Genomic DNA, 17,533 nt, shown 5'->3' with positions numbered 1-17,533 from the left:
TTGGCCATCATTAATGGAGGAGAGGAGCTCTCAGCTCATCCGAGCAGCATTTCTCTTTGGTGTGAGCGCACCAGCTAGCCCACACTCATCCAGCACTCACGTTCTGAACTCTTTCTCCTGGCATAGCACCATGATTTGCAGCCTAAAATTCCACTGCCTGGGGCATCGTCTGCCAAAAGAACTTTGAATCCTCTGAGATAGTTAGTGCCTCACAGTTGAGGCAACTGACTTGCCCAAAGTCACACTGCCAGTAAATCACTGACTGTCTAGCTTCACTGCTCAAATGATACAGCTTTAGAGATGACTGATCCCATAACTTTCAATTTAATATGCAAACTCCTTCACTTTGCATGCACGGCTCGGTGTGACCCAGTGACTTGTCCACCTCAACCTCTGCCTCTGCTCTCAGAGCTGTTGGTCTGGTCACTCTAAGCAAAGCCTGGTTCCATAGAACTTTTGGGTTCTTGAGTCTTACTTTCAGAAAGGTTGCCCAGAACCTCCTCAGCCCTTCTTAATTCATTAATTAACACTTCTTCACAGCTCGGCTCACGCCCCTTCTTCTGGAAAATACTCCCACAAACCCCAAAAGAGCAGATCACTCACCTCATTGAACCCTGCAGGTCTGTTCATGGAGCAGGTCTTACCTCAAGTCACCAGAGACCTGAATGATCTTCTTGTCCCTGGTGCCTGGCAATGGCGCTCAGCACACAGCAGATGCTGAAGAGTATTTGAGGGATGTGAGTAAAGGCAAAGTGTGACTTTACTGATGAAGAAACTGAGACCCAGGGGTGTAATGGGATGTCCCCAAGGCTAGTGCCAGGGATCAAACTAGATCTCAGATTTCCTGATATCCAGCCATTTTAAAGAGCTGGTTTACTACTTTCCAAGCACATGGCAATTGGGTCCAGAGGGGCTTCCTAATACCTCTGGGATGCATGACGCCTTAATTAAAGACAGTTTGCTTCCTCTCTTAATTGGCTCAAGTGATGGTTCGTTAGCCTTAGCAGGCTTTATGGCTCACTGCAGGCCTGAAAGCTATGCTGTCCCACCTTCCCTGGACAGAATGTTCCATGAGTGATAATGGAGGTGGAAAGACCATTTGATTTATGTTACCATTTCTGTTTAATTACAAGGGCAGCAGTGGTCAGAGAGAGGTCAATGCTGTCTCCTCAACACACTTATTTATGTCATCATCTACTGTCCAGGGATGAAGAGTTGAAAGAGGTCTTTGGACCTTGACCAAAATGCCTGCCCTGTCTGGGCTTCAGGTTGCCATTTGGATGGTGATTGGGAAGCAGAGGCTTTCCATGTCTTTCAGCTCCAGATGATGTGAGTTGGGGATTTCAGGATAAGAAATGGTGTTGTCCTGAAGATGAAACCCCAACATTCTCCTAGTAAGAATGTGAAAGGTGGAGAAAATCGTTATGAAAGATGGAGAAAATCTCTAACCGTAGGCATTAATCCTGTTGCTGAAACAGCTCTGAGTAGCAGGACCATCAATCACGAGAATTCACTACTAAAGCTTTGGAGAACACAAAAATAATAAAGACTCAGAATTGAGAGCTTCAAGACACCTTAGTGGTCCTCATGCCAACCCCTCCCAGAGCTACCCCCTGACTATGACAGAACATCTGTCCCAGTTTGGTAGGGCTTGACCAAGCATTGTGGAGAAAAAGAATTTGGAGTTCAAGTTAGGAAAACACAGAGTTAAGCAAAACTACACTTGTTCTTTTCTAGCAAGTCTTTTTGGAGTTTTGAATATGCTAGTAGACAGGAATCTCAAGCAGAGGATAGAGGGAAGAGAGAGAGATGGAAGGGATAAGAAGAAAAGATGAGAGGGCAGGAGGGAGGGAGGAGAATATTTGTCAGAATCCCAGGGCAGTTAACAGAGTCAGAGCGCACAGGAGCTGACCATGTCTCTGGAGTGCAGACGGCCATGTGCCGCCTATCTCATGCTCTCTGACTGCACTCAGCACCCCCAGGATGTTCAGTCTCTCAGGCCTCAATGAAGTTAAATAACCTGCCCTGGGTCATGTGGCCTGTGAGGAGCAGGCAGGGGTGAAGACCTGTCCCAGCTGCGCCCTGCTCCTCCCTGTGGCCTATGCTGTCCCTGTAACCTGCCCCAGACATTTCAGAGACAGTGTGTGGAACAAGAGACAGACCTGCCCTCAAGATAGCTCCTCCTCCTCCTCATTCACTTTCTACATGAAGGAAACCTGTAACCCAGTCTAAAAGGATAGGTTGCCCAGATTTGATAGTGCAAAGCTTACATTTAATAACCAGGTGCCTACACTGCGGTATTTATGGTAAAATAGACACAGTACATTCCCACATTCAATTGTGAATGGTGGCAGCCACCCCATGGTAGATAATGCTCTTGTTTTAAAAAGCAGCAGCATTTGCTAACTAGACTGCCCGGTGTGCCACCAGCCTGTGGCTCCTCTAGAGAGGGCCTAGGTTGAAGATGGGGCCTAGAACATACATGACAGCACTGCCAGAACAGGCGATCCAGCAGCAGAGAGCAGTTCTATTTGGCGTATAATGAGGACACAGGGCTGCGAGCCACTCTGGCCCACTCGCCTCACTGCAGTTACACGATTGGCCTTTTCCACTTGAGGTGAGCTATAATTCCACTGCACAGAAGGACGTCCAGGGCTCTCCCATTCTTGTCTCTCAGAGTGCTCTGTCCTGTGCTTTCTTAGGCTGTACCTCGATTTGTAATCCTGTGTTTGTTTGTTTGTTGGCTATTTAAAGCCTGTCTCTGTCTCTAGGCTGCAAGCTCCATGAAGTCAGGACTTTGTCAATCTGTTTTCCCAAAGCTGGTACAGTGCCTGGCACAGAAGGGACCTTTAATGCTTATTTTTTAATAAATGAATGGCAGTGCTCAGTGACTGTGCTGGGGCACAAGGTGCGAGCCCCAGTGTAAAGTTGCTGTCACCAGTGCGGTCAGCTCCCAACCCTTTACCTTGACCTACATGGTTTCCTGACCACTATTGTTTTCAGCTGCATGCTGGCATGACAAGAATACCCTGATGAGTCGCTGTTAGGATTTCACAAACTCTGGATTCACAGCTACACTTTGCAATCAAGCTTCATTATACATTTAAAGGCACGAAAACCCACATTTGACTATTACACAAATCTTTGAAGAAGGAAAGACAGTTTTTATTATATCCACTTGATAAAGGGGGAAGCTGAAGCGGTGAAGGTGAAGAGCCACATTCAAGGCCACGGGGTCCATGTGGGATTCTCCGCACTCCCAGACACCCCCTCTGCCCTACCTGCCAGTGGTGGGAGCAGGAAGCCAGAAATCTAATCTTCCCTGCTTGCCCGAGCCTTCTTGTCTTTGGGCAAGACATTTCTCTGCCCTGGCCTCAGTTTCCTGGAAGAGGAAAATGAGGTGAAAGACACCTTCTCCTTCTCTCCATTAGTAGAAACACTGGGAAGCGGCCGTCAGGAGTACTATAGCCACAGCTTGGGTGAAACTTGAGGGCATTGTGCTAAGTGAAAACAGTGACAAAAAGACAGATATAGTATGAGTCCCATGACTGGAGGCTCCTAGAGTGCCCAAGTCACACAGGCAGGTTGACAAGAGACTGGGAGTTATGGTTTGGTGGGCACAAGATTCAGTGTTTTGGAGGCAGGTGGTTGTGATGGCCACTCTACACCATGAGTGTGTTTAGTACCACTGAGTACTTAAACATGATTAAGATGGTAAATTTTAGGTTATTATATTTTACCACAATAAACTATCACTGACGTTGCCACATGAACATTTTTGGAGAGTCCTAGGGTTTCTGAAGCCTCAGGGTGTTGAGGAATGAGTCCCAGAGCTTCAGTTATTACAGAGCCAGGAAGCTGCCAGGCAACTCCTAGTGGAAGACCTTTGGGGTAGGAGGCGCGAGCTGAGTCAGTCTCTAATGGCTGGCACCTCTCAGTGTCCTGCAGAGGAGCGCTGCCCACACTCACTGCAGTGTTTGCACAGTCTCTCTTGCACCTCCTCTTCTCCGTCACTTCCTCTGCAGAGAACACAGCCCCTGCCCCCACCTAGACCCTACTGCTTTTCTACTGAGCATGCGTAATGCACAAGTTGCCTTGCATCTAAAAAACAGACTCTCCATCTCCATATGACAATCTGAAACTCTATGTTGGGTTTGCATTTCTTAATTAGTGCTTGTCATTGTGTATTCCATGGAGTCACGTATAAGTAAACAGTCGTAGACCTTTGAATAAATTTATTGGTTTTATTTATGTTTCTGGGCATAAAAATCTATAATTACCAGGTACAGCCTCAGTATAACTGGTATTTAATGACAATTACTTTTTGTTACCATAGAAATGAGTCCAAAGTAGTTACCCATAATTTCTCATTTCCCAAACCTCACACATGCTGAATTGCAATATTACCATAGTAATTGCCTATTAGTCATCATAAAATACGCAGTTACCCAAAAGATAGCAGGATGCTGTGAAATTTCTCATTTTCAGAAAACCTCAGTGCTTCTTGGGAGTATGGAGGTGGGGAGACGAACAGAGCTGGGTGGGTGGTGCAGAGCTGATCTGCTTTATGGAGTGGCGCTGCAGGGCCTGGCCACGGAAATGGAGGCAGCTCCAGTCTGCAGACAGCATCACGTCCCATTTCCTGACCCTGGCCATCCTCAGGTAGCAAAGGGTGGCCCTGGGCAGTAAATCCAACCTAAGGTTTGTTAAGGGCCTGCTGAATGTCAGGCGCTGTGCTGGGCCTTAGGGAAGCAAATGGAAATCAGAGGCAGCCCTTGTGGTTGAACTAGAAGCCCAATGGTTGTACTAGAAGGGTGTGTGTGTGTGTGTGTGTGTGTGATGCTGTGGAGGGCTAGGTTTAATAAGAGCTAATATCTAAGTTCCTACTAGCTGAACATCACACAGGTCATCTCATTTAACCCCCACGATAGCCCAGTGATGGAGGTAGAATTCTAGCCCTATTTTAAATAAAGAAGGAAATTGAGGTACAGAGGCACAAGGGAGTTAGAGCATGTTTATGAACCCAGCAGGTCAACCTTAGCCTGCTACAAGCTTCACCCCCTGCTACACTGTCACCTAAAGCAGGGAGTGCTTCTTTCTGTCTGAGGTAATGTGGGGGACTTTTGAAGGATAAAGGTCTATAGGAATGCTCCAGACATGACAGGGAGACAGAGACTTGCCCAGTAAAATGTCACTAAGCATGGTAGAGGGTGAGACCCCAGAAGAGGTATTTCCTAAACACACACACACATACACACACACATATATGCACAAAAATATAGGTACAGAAGCCCAGACCTGATAGCTGGCCAACCTTGACCAATTCTGCATTCAGAGGAGAACACATTTTAAATTATCCAAAGTGGAACATAAAATTAGCTACATGAAATGTAAAATATATGTCAATATTCTGTTTCTTGACAATAAAAATTGCACTTTTGACATCAATCTAGAAATAGAAAACAAAGATCCATAGCAAGCACCTCCTCACCGATAGCGCTGTCAGCCCCTCTCACCAGGCTGCCTCCCCACCTGCCATGTCCTGCCCCCTTGGTGCCCCATCCTAGCACATTGGCCTCGGAGAAGGTTGGAACAGCGAGACTCTTAGCACAGTGTCCCACCCAGGCTGGACCCCTCAGCACAACCCCTGAGTGATGGCCGTGTCCTCTGCTTGCCCACCTGCAGGCGGTGGGTCCCTCTCTTCCAGAGCGCGTGCTGATGCCAGCTGTGCCTGCGAGAGCATCCACCGTCAGCACAACACCCTGCCCCCTGCCCTCTGAAGGGGGACTCAGGTGCAGTCCATGCTTTCCAGGGCAGCCTTCAGTGTCTTGAAGATGTGTGTCCCTATTCCTCTCCACTCACCCCCAGCACCACCAGCTCCTTTTCTCCAGGCTGAACACCCCAAAACCATCCAAGTTTTCTGATGTAATCTGAAATCCTCTTCCGTCCCATGTTTCCTGCTGTCCTTGGAACATGCTCAAGTTGTTCTTGTTTATCTAGTTCTGAGGCATAATGTCCAGCACTGAACAGTTGTGACGATGGAGGTGCTGAGGATGAAGAATAGATAATGGCTATTGAGACTTCTGGGCCTGGCGTAATTATAGGCATTTTGTAGGGATTGGTTCATTTAATTCTCAGTCCAACTCTATCTTTATTCTAGCTTTATGGATGAGGAGGCTGAGGCATGGGTAGTTCAGGTAACGTTGTTAAGCTCCTAGAACTAGCTGGTGAACAGGAGCAGGATGGGGCCATCACAGGCTGGGTCCTGGGCACCGCACCCTGATGCAGCCCACATGCTCACAGCTGCTGACGTGACCTTCTCCACAACCAAAACCTTTCACTTGCCCGCTAAGACCCCAAATCCTCTTAAAGCCTTAACAGAAGCCTGTGGCATAGATAGGACAGGAATCACTCTCCCTCTTTAAGAAAGAAGCAACCAAGTCACAGAGAAGCTAAGAAACTTGCTCAAGGTCACACAGTAAGTGAACTACATAGTCGAGATGAAGCGCAACTAACAGCAGGGGACAGACAGAGCCTTACCTCCTGGAGACTCTCTCCTGCTTTATGTAACCTGAGTGATGTTTCTATGGAGGCTGAAAGGACACTGGGGCTGGCAGTGTAATCAGGTGGCTAACCCACAAGTGCACACCGCCAAAACCAATTATTCAAATGAGCTTCCCAGCCAGGTTCCTCGGAAAAGGCCAGATGGCTAGGTGTCTGTGGGGGCAGCTCCCCGTCTCTGTCCCGCCAGCAGCTGAATAGCATTTCAAAGTTAGAGTTGATAGCAAGTTTATTTTAATAATTGATTCTACAGTGACGACGGGCCTCTGAGGAGACAGTAACCCAGAATTAGCGACCAGGAAGTCTGGAGGAGCAAAACAAAGTGATAGAATCAAGAATTCTGTCGCTGCTGATCTCAGTTCCTAAACCGCTGTTTGGACAGTGTCTGCATTCTGTCCTTCCAAGGCCCCCCACTGACCATCACAAGGAACCTGTGTCTTTAGTCTGGTATCCAAGGCATGAACAGTGTCCTGGATCTTCCTTCTTAACTTCATCTCCCTTCCTGCCTCCGCCTTGCCTGTACTATCTTCTCTTGCCTTCCTGGGCCAATTCCAGCGCCCTCAACTGGCCCGTTCTCACTCACAGCTGTGCTTTGGGGCCCTCTGCTTCTGCTCAAGAAGTCCTTCAACTAAGTTATTTCCTCCTTCCCTTCTTTTTTCCTCCCCCCTCCTCCTGCCCCTGTAACCCCTAGATGCTCAGGTAGCACATGCCTGATCTTGTGCACTGGGGTGCTGATGTGGGCTCTACCCTGTGCCAGCCTCCGGGAGGAGAGACTGTGTGAGGGATGAGGGAATTAGCCAGAGGAAGAGATGGCACATGTCAGAAACCGAAGAAACAATAATGCAAGTAACAACAGTGATGATAATAATAAAAGACATTACTTGAACTTATACAAACTGGCAGATACTGTTCTAAGAGTCTGACAGCAATGATTTCCACTGGAGATGCGGGGTTGATCATTCACCATATTCCCACTCACATCCTACTTCTTCCAATTTCAAAGGAGATATAGAATCAGAAAGAAGGGTCAAAATATTATATTCACTTTGTTATTAATAAAGAAGGAGCTAGAAGCATGAATTATACCTGTGGCTAAAATTGACCTCTTTTTACTTCACCCCCAAATCCAACTTCCCCATTGGCTACAAGCATAACAAGAGGCAGTGGGGGGGGGGCTTAACAGGTGGCACCCCATGTGCCAGAGAGGAGGCCAGAATGTACTGTTCCTGCAGGGTGGTAACCCCAGCACTCAGCCTGGCTCTGACATGACCCTTGAGTATCCAAGACCACCTCACATGGATGTGCAGTGTGTGCACGAAAGCTCCTGCTCCAGGGAGCTGAGAGGCACCATGACTCTGGGGGCTGCAACCCCAAGTCTGACCAGAGCAGGTGGCATTGTTTTATACTTCACCTACACCTTTGTGAGTTGTCAACCTGAGAGGGACATCTTTGGATAACTTGCAAAATGGTATCCTTCAAGCTACTCCCATTTAAATGAGTTTTGCCATTTAAAAATAAAGGTGTTTCATCCACGCTCACCTCACATGACTCCCTCTCTCAGGTGCTGTTCTGTCTCCCAGGACTGAGAAGAGAGAACAGAGTGATGGCCAAAACAGACTTCAGAGCTGGGCAGAGTGGGTTCAAGTCCTGCCTTTGGCACTTACTGTTGGGCTACAGACAACTTACCTTACATTTCTAAGCCACTTTTTATATAGTTGTATGGAGAGCTGGCTGTGTACCTGCCACTGTTCTAGCCTGAAGACTTAGTGGCAAATGATATAGATGCAACCTCTAACCTCTCATTGCTTTCAGGTCCTTGAGCAAAACACAAATTTGTCCAAGATCACACAACTACTGGGGGAAAATCTGGGACCCAAACTCAAGTCCTTTTGACTTAAAGCCTATGTCCTTCTCCATCCTCCCCTCTGCCTATACATTTCCTGGTGATGATCTAAGAAAGGATGTAAGGGAAATTCTTTAACTACCCTGGTAGAGGTGATGGGGAGTAGGTGTGTTGCAATGATCCCTTGTGTTTGAGACAAAGGACACTGCCCACTATCCTCCATCTCCACCCCACCACAGAGCTCACCCCACCTGCTAAGCATTTTGCAGGAGCTGTGAGTGACAGATTGTCTGGCATTCTGACACTGCTCAATCAATACAGCTGGGAGGTGCCTCAGGCCAAGGGCAATTGAATCTCAACCTCTTAGTGGCATTAAATAAAGCAATATTTATTTTGCTTTTGGTGCAAATGTACTTAATCCAATCCAGCTCGTTGGTAATGGTGAAAAACTACTGTGTTTGAGGGACAATTGCATGCATACCCCATGCATCTCTGTTTGTCAATGCCACCCTCCAGGAGCACGCAGCCCCAGAGTTCTCAGGACAAGATTGATCTGGAGTCACTAAGCTGCTCTTTTCTCTATCCTTTAGAAGAGATGAAAAGGAACTCATAAGAAGGGGAATTAAAATCATTGTTCTCATTCTAGCTGCCATTATTGGAACAGGGATGAGGCACAATGCCCTTCAGAAGATGGAGCTATTTATTTGTCATTTGAATGGTGTTCTCTGGAACCATTGTATTTCTGCCATTGGGCAGGGGAGGAAGAGCAAAGTGGTTTATAGTCCCTTTCATCAATCACAGTGCCTGGCTCATGGCTGAGGATCTCAAAGAATCACTGTAGACCATCCTGACATCAATAAAACCTGGGTTTGAATCCCAACTCTAAATTCTAGTAGTTTTCAAATGACCTTCTCAAGGTCAAATCTCTCGGAGTTTATTTGCTTATTTATAAAATGAAGATAAACAATACCTATCTGACTTAGTCATTGTGAAAAGTCTTAGCATGTAACAGGTGCTTACATTAAAAACTCTTTAAAATTGTTCTCAAGTAATTAGTTAAACCTTGCTTGCAAACCTGCAGGGAATTCATGCATTTGTGCATCTATTCATTTGCTCATTCATTCAGTAGATACACTGAACCTTCTCTACTCATGGGTCTATAATAGCTAAGTTGGAGTGGAGGTAAAATGATTCAGACATAGCCCCTGCCCTCATCAGGCTTACAGTTTGGAAGAAGAAAGAAAAGATATTCAAGAGTATTTCCAGCTCAGAAATGATACATTACACAGCAATCTAAAAATTGGACTTCCATAAATTTTCTAGGATGATCCTAATGTCAAATACTCTGTTTCTATGGTGCCTTAAATAGCCCCATTTGTGTCACAACATAGGTCCTGATTTTGAGCTCATGCAGAAATGTCATCTTAAAAATAAACAGAATAAAAAAGCAGCAAGGAGACAGAGGCCCAGTGAGTGTAAACCAGTACTCATGGGAGTGTGAACCTGTCACCTGGAAGGCATCTTGTCCATTCACTGATCTTTAGACAGCTGATTTGGGTCCTGAAAAAACCATGAAGAGAGAGTTTTCTGATGCTTATAGCCTAGCTAGGGCAACAGCATAACTCATTAAGAGTCTGTTAGAAATATGTAGTATTTCCAACCCTTTTCTCCTTGACTTTGCACATGCCACACCCTCTGCCTGGAATTCTCTCCCCTGCCTTGATCTTTGACAAACTCTCTTCAAAGCTCAGAGCACCTTGAGAATGCCTAGAGGCAAGGTTTAGATCCCATACAGATCTCAAATGTTGAAAACTTCTTGCAATTAATGTTAAGATATTGCTAATTACTGTTTAGTATCTCTTTTTAAAGTTGAATCAATCCATTTTCTAGAATTTTTGGTTTACTTTGTATTTTAACATATATATATATATATATATAATTTTTTTTTTTGCAAATGTATGCTTTTCCCAAGTCCCTAATTCTGGGGGAAAGCCTGGTTAGTAGTGCATAGAAGCTATAAATTAGCTCACAAAGCCATAATGTTAGGGAGGATTTGAGTTAAAGAAATAGGGAACATCTCAAGACACTTAAGCAAGAAGCAAATTTATAGGAAAGGACTTACAGAATAAAGCAAAAGCTGGAGAGTCAGGTTTGGAAAACAAATAATTAACAGTGGAGTTCTGGAGGGAAGAAAACTGGCTGTTGGCAGATATTATCTACCTCTGTTCCACTGAAGCTCTACCCTACCCAGTCTGCATCACCTTGTCCAAGTTTAAGTCCCAAGTGGGTCTATTGCCTGAGTCTGGGTTCCCTGATGCTGCCCTGGCTGCCAGGTCACAGAGAGGGAGCATTTGGCCCATCTGTCTTCAGTGGGGGGAGAAAAGGTGCAGACACAGTGTACTCATCTTGTAATGAGGGAGGAGCAATTCATCCCACTCCACCCCACTCTATCCCCTTGCAGGGGTAGATGCTGGGCATTCCCCAAAGAAAATGAACAAATGCCTACTAGATTAGGAGCAGACAGAGCAGAGATACGAATTCAGATCTGCCTGATTCTAGTCTGCTACAGACTACAAACTTAGTCTACGTCTTTCGTGTGGGGGGGGGGGCAGGGTGGAGAGGAGAGGTAGGTCAGAGCATGACACTGACATAATACTCCTCAAAAAATATTTTTGAAACTCCCTGTGACTCAATTTCTTCTTCTGTGCAATGGAAATTATGATATTAATGACTCATAGGTTTGTCGAACACATGGGATAAATGAATAATAATAGATGCCCAGAACTGTCTCTGGCAAAGAATAAATGCCTGGTAAGTGACACAACAGCTTCTATTCCTGACTGTATTTTGACAAGTGAGAGCCTTGACCTTGACTTTCGGTACCACCCAGGTGCTCTCTAATGGGCTTTGACCTGAACCGTCACTGGCTGGACCCCTCTCCATGGGCTCACCCTACCCTGCATGGAGTGAAGCAGCTCATCGTCCAGATGTACAACGACCCCGTGAGTAATAGAACCTCCTCAGTAGCTGCGGGTCTTGTGGCTTGATCTGGGAGAGGGATGTGCTATGCTGGGAACATGCACTAAGAGCTGCAACTTAGGGAGACAGGGTCAAGTCCAGGGAAGGCTGGGGCCCACTGGCCTTGTCCCTCAGGTGGACTGACCAACCTATTTTTCCCCACCCTCGCAAATATTGGCTTCAGTTGTGGAGGTCCTGTGGGCCAAAGGAAACAAGCACACTGAAACAGACCCATATCCACAAGGGTCTTTATAGGCAAAAGAAATATAACTTAAACTAGTGTAAGCAAGATCGCCTAAGAGAATTTATTAGCTGAGTGCCGTAGTATCTTACATAATCGGAGACTGTAGACTCGCATCCTCCACATGCAGAGAAGTAACTGCCCACGTCACATATGATGACTCCCAGCAGCAGAGTGACTTGCCCTTATGTTCCAGTTTCAGTGGCAAAAGGACTGAGATTGGCCTAGCTTGGAAGACATGTCCACCTTTGGGCAAGCCAACTCTGGCCCACGAGGCAAGGATATGAAAGAACAAGTCAGCATCTCTGGAGCCACATGGTTGTAGCAAACATGTTCCCAGAAAAGAGGGGTTGCTTCCAGAGAAAGGGGGAGAACACTGGATGTCCCCTCCCCACCAAGTTTGCTCACAGAGCAAGACTTTGTAAGAAATGATGAAAGACCTTGGGATTTTATAGCTTAGAGAAAGGAGGCAGACTATGAGCATGCTTTCTCTGAGGAGTTATCAGATAGAACAGGACAGACATCTTCCAAGAACAAAGGGAGAGGCAGGTCTGTGGAGAAACAGAACTTTTTAACAATTATAGCTGCCTGAGGATTGAGTGGGTGGGTGAGTTGCGAACTTTGCCTTACTAAAAGTGTTCAACTTGAAGCTAAATGACACTGTCAAAAATGGTCATAGAAGCAGCTCAATTGTTTGGAAGACATTGTAGTGAGATTACATCTGAGTCTCTTCCAACTTCGATGACTGTGATTTTATGACCCTCTGACTGCTGTCAGATGATAAGTAGTGATTGCTAAGACAGCAAAGGTCCCAGTGTTGGGGTAATTCAGAGATGCACGAGTGTACCTCATTTTCCATCCTCTCTTTGAAGATATCAATAAAAATGTCCTGAATTGAAGAGCAACATTTATATTGACCACACAAAAAATGTATACTTAATGCATGTATTAGAGCAAGGATTAACGGCAATAAATCTTTAGGTTCAGTATAGCTATCGCAATTCAACTCAACTATTATATTGATCCTCCTATATCAACTCAGCTTTCCAAGGTCCCTTTGTAGCCCACCTGCCACGTCAGTGTTTTTGTAGTTATAGCTTTACTATATCTGCTTCCTCTCCATTGCTTTTTCCTTGTCTATAAAAGAAGATTGCAAATATGCTCGGCAAGCCCCTTTGTTGCTCTGAACTCTTGGTGCCAACCTAATTAGTTTTCCTAGCAAAGAGAAGATGTTGCTGATTGTCTTGGGGAGTATCTGTTGTCCACTGGGTTCTTCCCTGTGCCCACCAGGCCTCTGAGTCGACTGTAGTTTCCCTGATAGAAACACAACACCTATTTCTTTCACCATTTCTTTCTTTTTTTAAAAAAAGATTTATTTATTTATGTATATAAGAACTGGTGCAGACAACAGTCCCTACATTTTTTTCCTGATCAGGTTGATAATGGATATTCAATAACAAAATTATTATTGTTAAATTGAATTGGAGTGAACATGCAAATTCTGTTATGCCAAATGTGATATAGTTTATAGAGGCAAAAAATATTCCTGGAGATGACTATGAAATATGACAAGTGAAAAGACACAGGACACCTGGCCTCCCCTGGTGGCGCAGCGGTTGAGCGCTGGGCTGCGAAGCTGCCAGCAGCCTCTGTAGCGCTGGTTCGATCCCCAGCCACTGGGCGAGGGTCCCACATGGCACGCAGTCCTCTCCTGCCGCCCGCTGCTCCCCTCAGCAGTGGACTTTGTCACTCTGTTCTGCTCTTCGCTCTGGCTCTGGTGAATTCTCTCACCCTCCTGTGCTTCTGACTGTACCTAGTGCTTGTATAAAATAAATAAATAAATCTTTAAAAAAAAAAAGAAAAAGAAAAAAAAAGAAAAGAAAAAAAAGAAAAGACACAGCACACCAGGGGGCCAGGGGGAATGATAACCTGGAACCACTGAGCAAAATGGTGTTTTAGATGAATCCTCAAGGAAAAAACTGGCAAGTGAGGCCATGGAGGAGGAACTAAAAGAAGGAAGGGGTTTAGGGCTGCTGAAGAGAGAGGTTTTAGCCACATTGCCATCATCAATTACAAGTCTCTGATTTGCTCACTTATAACTAGACTCTCTTCTGTATTAACAAACATCAAGCAAGGCCTAGTCACAAAGCTCTTAAGACATGCTTTGTGCTGGCCATCAACTCTTTGGGGCTGTTCTGGTTTATACCTGTCGTCCTGGAGTATTTATTAATAGTGCCCTTTGTGGTAAAAGTGTTCTAGTTTGGATGACATGTTCTCTGGTTTCTCTACTTCAAGCTCTGTGAAGGCCCCTAGCAGAGCACCTGCTGTGGAGCGGGTACTCAACAAACATTATTTGAACCCCATTCAAATTCACATTTGAGGGCCTCCCTGGTGGTGCAAGGGCACTGCACTATGGGTCAGTCCACAGCCTCTGCAGCATAAGTTCAATCCCTGGCCAGCCAGGGAGTGGCCCACATGGCACAGCAGACCTCTCCTGTCTTGCCCGCTACTCCCTTCAGCAGTGTATTTCTATCGGTCCGCCTGTTCTACTCCCCACTCTGTCTCTGGTGAATCCTCTCACCCTCCACATCTCTGGCCTTTGCCCCAACTCTTGTATGCATAAATAAATAAATCTTTAAAAAAAAATTCACATTTGACTTCAGGAATTGCTGTGTCCCGTGGCAAATATGGCACTGCCCTCAGGTACCTGCCTTGCCTGCTTTCACCATGGGTCTGCTCCTGACCCTCACTGTGGCATCCATCATCAGTCACACGGCCTGAGCTATCTGAGCTGCAGAACAGCTCCCAGTCTTGCGTCTAAATGCTCACAGCCATATAAATATAAAAATATGAAAATACATAAAAATTAAAATAAATTTAAAATAAATAAATAAATAAATGCTCACAGCCTCACTCCTTCTGTCCTGTGGCTCTCTGTTTACAGAATTAACAAGCAGTAAATCAGCCAGACCCCTTAAGAGCTGAGTGTTGTTCCACACTAGACGCTTTCAGGCCCTATGTGGGGTGCTAGGGATAATCGGAGCGGGTGCCCACCCCCAGGGAGTTCTCAGCCGGGTGGAGGCAGGCGTCTGTGGACAGTGATACTAGATGCATTTGTGGAAGGAGGAACAGAGGTTGTGGGAGCCCATAGAAGGAGACTTGCCCAGGAAGCCACACCTGAGCTGACGTGTGAAGGATGCCAGGGCAGAGATGTGACAGTGTGTGCCTCTGCCCTGTGAAGGGGGCACACTCAGGAGAGTCCTCCACTGTGTCTCCATCACCACCCCAGATGCACACGTAGGAGGGAGATAAAGGGGCAGCAGCAGAGTCATGAGGTAGAGAGCAATGTGGACCTGATTCTCGTGGGGAGGAGAGGCACTGAAGGACTTGCCGCAGGGAAGTGATGGGATCAGTTCTGCTTTTCCGAGAGCTCTGTCTGGTGCCTGCCTGTGAGGAGGTTGAATTTGGAGAGTGCCAGGTTAGAGGCAGGAGAGCTTGAGCACCTGATGCTGTGGGTCTGGGCGGAGACTGGAGTGTCTTGGTGACATTGGCTGGTGGGAGAGGAAGGAGTCTTGCAGAGAGCCCTGTGCAGCTTGGACAGCAGCGTAGATTCAGTGTCATTGCTGAGACGGAAGCCAGCAGAAACACAAGTGTGGGGACGAGCTCCAGACATCCCGAGGCCGAAGTTGGGCAGGAGTGCTATTTCCAGTCTGCGCTGGGAGTTTCCTGGAATGAGCTCTTCTGACAACAAGAGCCCACTGTCCTTGTGCTAATGATGGCATTTACTTCAAAGGCTGCTTTCCTAGCCCTGTGCTCACCAAGCCCTTCACCCCTCTCAGGGACACTGGATATTAAATTATGATCTTGACAAAGGAGTGTTTAACCCAGAGAACAGCACTGGATCTCAGATATAAAGTATTTCATGTCCCACTCCCAAGATAACCCCCTGTGGACAGCGGGCCCTCATTTAGCTGTTGTGATTGATTGTCCCCAGGGGCACGGTCTAGGGAATTCCTCTCTGGGTCCCTGGAGCCCACCCAGCAGGCCCTGCCTCTGAGCAGGCACTCAGCATAAATGCTGAACAAATGGTAATGCAAATGCAGAGCCTCTGGGTTTTTGTAAGATGCCTTGGTGAAAAGAAGCATCTGAACCACAAGAATCCCTGCCTCTTCAGAATATCCTGCCCCTTCAGAATATCCCAGATTCTGCTGCCACCATCACTGTACCCTCCTTTATGTAAGGCTCTGGTCTGGGGACACAAACTTCTTGAGATCCCCTGAAACCTACTGAGATTGTCTTTAACTCCTAGAGTTAAGGACATGAGATAGATAGAACATGAGAACAGGTTTCCGATCGTCTTCACTAACCTGCTCCACCTTTGGCCTCAGTGCCCTCCCTATTCCACTCACTGCTGACAGCTCTCTCTGGCCACTAAGGCATCACCGGGCTTCCTAGGTCCCTGTCTTCCACCGTCCAACCCCTTCTTGTTCTGGGGCAGCTCTTGAGTTTTAGTCCCTCTGACAATGGAGAACATCATGGGCGCCATTTCCACCGCTGCTCCACATGGGGTCTCTCCTTCCAGTTCTGACGTTTGGTATGAACGCTCTGCCTTTTCCCTGGGTAATTACACCAGAAATGACAGGTAAGGGCTCACTTCCTACCCAGGAGTTTAGCTTTATTCTGGCACACACACCATAGAGTGTGACAATGACTTCAAATCATACTATTAGCCACACAACCAGACCCACTCACACACAAGAACACACACAGGGCCATCCTCTCATGCCTACATCCAGTTGCAAACTTAAAAAGCTAAGTCCATTTATGAATGGGCTTCCTAGGACCAAGTTTACATCACTCTGAGCATCTAACTCTGTACTTGTGAGGCATGCCCAGAGAAGAAATTGATGGAGCTAAAAGCAGGTATTGCTTTTAAATTCTCTGTTAATTTAATGCAGCACACATTTTTCAGTGCTGTCTTGTGAAAATCCTTTGGGTAACCTCTGGGTTTACAGAGATTAATGGAGCAAGGTCCAAGGCCAGAGGAGCTCACAATCTGGTAGGAAGGTCAGACATTATGAACAATTTTAATCCAAAGAAGATGAAAGGTATACTATAACACAGGGAAAAGAAGTACTTTGGAAGCACAGGACTGGGAAAGATTAATCCAGTGTGACGTGCGTGCATGTGTGTGTATACAGGGAAGGTTTTCCAAGGACATTAGACTAGGCTTTGAGGAATGGGTAATACTTCCTCAAGGAGTGATGGTTTAGCGAGGAGTGAGGATACAGGGAATGGGGAGAGGACATTTCAGGCAAAGTTGAGCAATGAAATGGAGGTGGGAGACCTCAACCTCTGGGCGGGTGTGCAGGACTTATGATAGGGGGCAAGAGGGCAGGCTAGGAGCAGATCTGAGGAAGCTCATGGACAAGTTTGAATACCATGCCAAGAAACTGGCTTCCTCCTAGGACTCATTGCTCTCTTCTCATTCGAGACAAAATCTTAGGCCCTCTTCTAAATCACTTTGCAATTGAATTAAATATTATGACAGTAAAAAAAAAAATCAAGGCAATGGAATAAAATGCCACTTGCCAGGAATATTCCAGCACATACCCTCTGTCAATCTTGGGAATCAGTATGGTCGCGGAGAGCTGTCAAAGATATTTGTGCAAGAGAGGGGGCGATCAAGGAGTATCATTTCCACCCCTCATTCCCCCAAGCTACAAACCCTAGAGTCATTCTGAAATTTAAATCCTTCTGGGCTCCCCTCTCTCCTGCTTAAAATCTTTCAATGCCTCCCTGTGACTTAAGAGATAAAAACCAACATCCCCCGCATGTTAGGCCCTGCGTCTCTGTTCATGCCCAGGACC

The 17,533-nt window shown here is 46.3% G+C and overlaps 1 protein-coding gene across 2 annotated transcripts in view; it reads left to right on the top strand.

Annotated features, from left to right (window-relative positions):
* Positions 1-17,533, top strand: part of AGBL4 (AGBL carboxypeptidase 4) — a gene marked incomplete at both ends in the record, with an annotated part of 969,197 nt that overhangs the window by 859,509 nt on the left and 92,155 nt on the right. For both annotated transcript variants that reach the window (XM_084242049.1, XM_084242048.1), the window contains one exon: positions 11,295-11,406. In XM_084242049.1, the coding sequence (XP_084098175.1) occupies positions 11,295-11,406 (112 nt within the window). The remainder of the gene's footprint in view (positions 1-11,294; positions 11,407-17,533) is intronic.

The sequence above is a fragment of the Talpa europaea genome, assembly GCF_964194135.1.
Source record: "Talpa europaea genome assembly, chromosome: 9".
In the NCBI taxonomy this organism is placed as follows: domain Eukaryota; kingdom Metazoa; phylum Chordata; class Mammalia; order Eulipotyphla; family Talpidae; genus Talpa; species Talpa europaea.
This window is presented reverse-complemented; position numbering and strand designations above follow the sequence as displayed.